Source organism: Neophocaena asiaeorientalis, unplaced genomic scaffold (assembly GCF_003031525.2).
Source record: "Neophocaena asiaeorientalis asiaeorientalis breed wild unplaced genomic scaffold, Neophocaena_asiaeorientalis_V1.1 scaffold46, whole genome shotgun sequence".
Classification (NCBI taxonomy): domain Eukaryota; kingdom Metazoa; phylum Chordata; class Mammalia; order Artiodactyla; family Phocoenidae; genus Neophocaena; species Neophocaena asiaeorientalis.
Window position 1 is genome coordinate 6,516,395 of NW_020175393.1, and position 5,621 is coordinate 6,522,015.

General features: G+C 58.3%; 1 protein-coding gene across 1 annotated transcript in view; it reads right to left on the reverse strand.

The window, feature by feature from the left end:
- Nucleotides 1-5,621, reverse strand: part of KCNK17 (potassium two pore domain channel subfamily K member 17) — a 12,194-nt gene that overhangs the window by 3,332 nt on the left and 3,241 nt on the right. The window contains exons 2-4 of the mRNA XM_024765842.1: nucleotides 5,407-5,521; nucleotides 2,679-2,839; nucleotides 2,051-2,225 (exon numbers count right to left, since the gene is read on the reverse strand). Coding sequence (XP_024621610.1) covers nucleotides 2,051-2,225; nucleotides 2,679-2,839; nucleotides 5,407-5,521 — 451 coding nt within the window. The remainder of the gene's footprint in view (nucleotides 1-2,050; nucleotides 2,226-2,678; nucleotides 2,840-5,406; nucleotides 5,522-5,621) is intronic.

Genomic DNA, 5,621 nt, shown 5'->3' on the forward strand with positions numbered 1-5,621 from the left:
CGGGGCTGGCAGAGGCCTTGCTTCACATTTCCAGGTTGCCCATGTCTAGAGAGGCCTGCCCCCTCCTCCCCCTGCCCTGCCTTCCCTCAGAGGGCTGTGGGGCCTCTGGACATACTCACAGAGTGTGTCCTCAGTAACCCCATAAAGGTTCCTCCAGGTAAGCTTCTAGGGGAGCCTGCTGTCAGCTATTCCCATCTAGGACCAAACTTTAGGAGCCCTAGTGATCCATGGGCACAAAGAGACTGCAGTTGGGGGTCCCATTCCCTCTTCTCCTCCCCCCTCCTTGCATGGGCACCCTCAGAGAACAAGGACTTGTGGGTTTAGGACTATCACTGGGGACACATCCTGCGTTTCATCCTTTGAGCCCTGGGGTAAGGTGGGGGGCAGTCAGTGGAGGGGGCCAGCTGTTGCAGGAAAGCACTGAAGGTTTTCAGAGGAGCTGGGCAGGTGATATGATAGCACTTGTCATTTTAAAGGTCATGAGAGCCAAGGTAGGACAAGGACAGAGGCTGTACCATTCCATGGGTGCCATCCTCATCACGCTCTGTGTGAATGGCAACCCGTTAGGGTTGTGCAGTGCCCAACCTGTACAACCAGCCATGTGCAACAGCCCTGCCTAGACTAGGGAAACGGCAGTGGGAACAGAGAGGAGAGGGCATACCCAAAACTCATTCTCTGAGCTCTGAGGTGGGCAGATGGGGGCACGGTGGGCTCAGCTCTCCTCAGATACATCTCTCCTCTCTGAGGGTAGGAGTGATAGCATGACGCACTTGGAGGAAACTGTCCCAAAGCTTCTCTTCCAGAGCAACGGCCTCCCTTCCAAGACAGAGGATATCAGGAAGGGGCAGCATGACGCCCGACACCAGACCTTGCTTCCTGGGGAAGGAGAGGTTTAGGGAAGGGGACTTTGCACGCAGGCCAGAAAGCACTGAGGAGTCTTAGCCATCACCTAGACCAGCCCCTCATTTTATAGACAGGAACACTGATGCCCAGACAGGGGATATGTGAGGCCGTCTGGAAAGGGCTAAGAGTTTTGGAGTCAGGTCAGAAGTCATACCCCACCAGCTGTGCAAAATCTCAGGCAAACGTCTTGGCCTCTGTGAGCTTCGTCCTTCTCCTCAGTAAAATGTGGTGACAATCAACATTCTTGGTTGCTTAATGGGCTATAGCTGTTTGTTACTTTGGTAGGACCTCATTTCAATATTCCAGGCTGGGTTCACATTGTTTCTGCAGGAGAGCAGAAGGGCAGTGCCTCCAACTCACTTTAGGGCCAGAGACCTGAAGGAGGGCACAGAGCCCCTTGAGGCCATGGCCACTGCTCACTTGGTGACCCTTTTGCGGGGGGAGTAAAGGGGGATGGGACTGGGCTGGGTGTCCAGCCACCCCTGCGCCCCGCAGAATGTCCCTCTGTTGCCACCTGCTGGGCAACTGCCACAGCTTTTTAATACAAGGACAGTCGCTTCCGGGGGCCCTTGAGTTGACCACGATGGGTGATGACCGCTGATTAAACCCCACCTTGGACCCTCTGGACCACACAGCCCTTTCTTACTGACCAAGTTTGGAGACCAATCGTTTGGGGGTTAGGGGAGGCTGGGATTTTCTGATTCTCCCAGACTCTCCTGCCAGACCCCCTGGGCTGTGATGTGGGCTTCGTGGCCCTGAACCCAGGGGCATTTCGTGGGGCGGGGTGAAGTGGGGAGGAGAGACCCTGGGACAACGATGGACGGGGGAGAGAACTCAGGGCCTCCCTTTATCTGATGAGCTTCAAGAATAATAGGTGAGCCTGGGGAATTCTCAGGCTTTTCAGGATGGCCAGAAGTGTGGCTCACAGCCTGAGGCACAGGGTTCAAACTCCACTTGTCACTTTTTAGCTGGGTGACCTTAGCCCTATCACACCACAAAGGCAAGTTGAACCTGCCAAAGCCCGTGTCCTCTGGACTTTGGGCCCCTAAACCCTTACAGGGCCTGGCACGCAGCAGGTGCCCAGGGACACCGACGATGGGCTGATGAGTGGAGGGCGCCCCTCCCGCCTCCCGCTGGGGGTTCTCACCAATCACGTAGTCGCCGAAGCCCACGGTGCTGAGGGTGATGAAGGAGAAGTAGAAGCCCTCCACGTAGCTCCAGCCCTCCACGTGGGAGAAGAGAAGCGGGGGCAGCAGCAGGAAAAGCAGGAGGCCGGACAGGAGGGCGCTGGAGCCCACCAGCCACCGGGCCTTGGCCGGGTCCTGAGGGTGCACGTAGCGCCCAGCCCCCATGAGGCCTCTGCTCAGTGCATGGGGCCGGGGGCAGACAGCCTGGGGGTGTACCGAGCCGACGGCAGGGTGAGCGCTACCCTCGTAAGAAGGGGGCCGCCTTTGGGGCCTCTGCCCCTGGTGTGAGTTCTCCAGGCTCCTGGACAAGGCCTTGGCTAGCTCCAGGTCCCACTGTGTCTCCCCACTGATGTCCCTTTATCACCGAAGACCCCTGTTCTGGGCAGTGACCCCAACCCCACCACACTCCCACCAGTAACCCCGATCGTTCCCACCAGTGAACCCTTTTACCCACCACGGCCATCATTTTCTACCAGAGACTCTCCCTCCGGGCAGTGACAACCTGGCCATCCACGGCCCCGATTCCCACCACAGCCCCCCATTCTAGAAGTGACCCGTCCCTCGCCCCTGTTCCTGCAGCCCCCTCACCTTCCAGGTGACCCCCAGCACGCGGGCGCAGCTGTGCACCCCCTGCTGCATGAGATGCCCCAGTCGGTTCAGCACCACAAGGTTGAGTGGAATCCCCACGAGAGCGAAGAAGATGCAGAAGAGGCGGGCGCCCATCGTGCGGGGGCTCAGGTTGCCATAGCCTGAGGCCAGAGAGGGACACTGCAGGAGGCCTTTCCATCTTCAGGGGCCCCCGTTCCTAACCCGCTACGGACACGGCAGCTGGTATGTATCATGGCCTTCCCTTCCCACGCAGGGCGCTATACTTGCTCCCTCAGTCCAGCCTCAGCCACCCTTCCCAATGCAGATTATGCCCAGATCGACAGATTGGAAAACCGAATCTCTAGGGGGTGCTGTGTGCGTGGGTACACACCACGGAGTGTGAGAATCCCGTCTGTCCTTGCTTTGTTTCCTCCCTCCCTGGGTGGGCAGAGGGATGTGGGAGAGGGGTGTGGGAGCCTGCAGAGCCTCCAGCCACTTCCTTCAGGGTAGACGTTACTTTCCCTTGAGTTCCCTCACAGTGGGGTATCAGCCCCCCATGGGCAGCAGGGACTTGCCAGCTTTGCTCGTCACGGTATCTCCAGCACCTAGAACTATCTGGACCATACTAGGTACTCAGTCTTTTCGTTGAATGAATGGATGGGTAGCTGAGTGAATCAATGAGCAAGCTGGTGATGGGTTTTATAGATGACAAATGATTTCAGGGCCCAGGCCCATCCTGCTGGCCCAGAAGTATCTGTGTGCCGGTCAGACCCTGTTTCATTCTAGGGCTTGGAAGGTACAGCCCTCCCAGGCTGCTGGTCCTAGGGTAACAGGGGTGCCAAGGAGGCAGCCCGCCGCTGCGCCTCTCAGGACCCCTTCCTTCTGTCGTGAACTGTCCCACATGTACCCGGTCTCCCATCTCCCCTCTCCCCCTCCTTTCTCTGCATTTTCTCCGTGTGCATGTGTGTCTGTGTGAGTGTGTGTGTGGTTGGAATCAGAATCATGAACTTCCCTATTGTCCACCTCTGAATGGCTGTCTCTTTTTTCCTGCCGTTTAGAATTCCCACCCTAAGGGTAGGTGCTGTTGGAAAGGGCAAGGATGGCCCCCAGCTGGGTTCTGAACTCCAACCCTGCGGCTTACTAGCTACGTGATCCTGAGGAAGTCGTGCAACTCCTTTGCCTCAGCTTCCTCATCCGTGAGAAGAAGAAGCCTTATCCTTGGAGGTTGGACCATATGGACAAAATGAGATCTCGAGTATAAAAGTACTCCTACGGTGCCTGGTACGCAGACCAGGCGTGTGGGGTAGGGTGGAGGCCCCTTCCCCGGCCCTCCTCCCCGCTCAGAGCCGGCCCAGACAGCTTTAGGGCAGTACTGAGTGCAGAGAAGAGACAGGGACAAAGTCCACATCAGGAATGGTAGAGCTGGGAAGAGAGAGGCTGCGAAACTCTGAATTAGGTGGGCCGGTCACGGGCCCAGGGCAGAGAGTGTAGGAGGTGTGGGGTTCAGAGATGAGAGACCCCCGCACATCTGGGAGACATGGCCCACAGTGACTGTCCATCAACATCCCCTCCTGCTCTGGAGCTCAATAAATGGTGGTAGAGGCGTATATTTGGGATTCGTTATGTCACCATTTGTCGAGCACCCACTGTATACTGGGCCTTGTACTAGACCCGGGGGTGTAAGGGTGAATAAACACCATCCTGCCCCAACCTTCCGGGGCGCAGGGTCCATGGAGTCGAGGGGCCTCCCAAGCATGCTTGCTTCAAGGTGGAGGACTGCCCAAGCCCCAGGGCAGCCTGAGATCTGCTTCCAAGAAGTATTATTTAAAGCCACAGGGAGAGTGCCTCTGGGTGCGTCTGCCTGGCTCCACTCTGGGGAGGAGAGTGACTGGGAGTTTCCTGGGGAGTGGAGCTGGCTGGAGGTGGTAGCCACCAGTGGTGTCCGCCCACCACCTGGTGGTGAGTCTGGTGTCATGCAGGCGCTCCGGCCGGGCGCCCAGGCAGGGTGCCCAGGCAGGGTGATGGGGCAGCCCCTCTGGAGTTATTTCCTGGGTGTCAGAGCCGGAGGGATCTAGGCCACTCTTCTTCCCCAAACAACAGTCCCCAGGCACCCACCCAGGACAAGTTCCACCTCTGCTCTCCTGAGGACAGGCCTAGAGATGGGGGAGGGAGGTCTAGCCCAGGGGTCCAGGTGTGTGAGGGAGGAAAGGCGTTGGAGAGGATGGTGATGGGGTGAGGGGGTGCCTTAGTGAGCTGTGGAGAGGTGGGAAGGGCCGCCTTCCCCAAGGCTGCGAACAGGGGGTCAAAAGGCTCTTTTTGGATTTCTGCCCCTCCTTCCTCCCCAACTTTCCCTTACCTCCCCTCTGCCCTCACCACTCCCTAACCCAGGCTGAGTGCTGGGTGGGCCTGGCTGAGCAGACCAGGACACTTACTGTGCCCAGCAGCGTCTTTATTGCTACCCGGGGGGCCCTCAGCTGCCTGAAAGGCTGTGTGAGGCAGAAGTCCCCAGAGCAGCATTTCACAAACCTCCTGGGGACCTGGGTGCAGGTCCATCAGCACATCTTCAGTGAGCCCAAGGTTCTGCTCCCAGGTGGTGCCCACGCTGCTGCGTCTGTTTACGCTCAGAGCCAGGGGGTCCCAGTAATCCCTCCGAAAGTAACTGGTGTCCTGTCCCTCAGGGGAGGCCGCCCTCCCCAGCCCCCCCTCCCTGGCCCCATCCTGCTCTTACCGATGGTGGTGATGGTGGACACGGAGAAAAAGAAGGAGCCCACAAACTCCCAGCGCCCCATGCTGGTGGTGTTGTCGAGGACGATGTCTCCATTTTGGTAGGCTTGGATGATGCCCTGGGGGAGAGGCTGTAGTGACCACCAGGCTTCTGCACCCAAACACACACACACACACGCACACACACACACACACACACACACACACACACACACACAC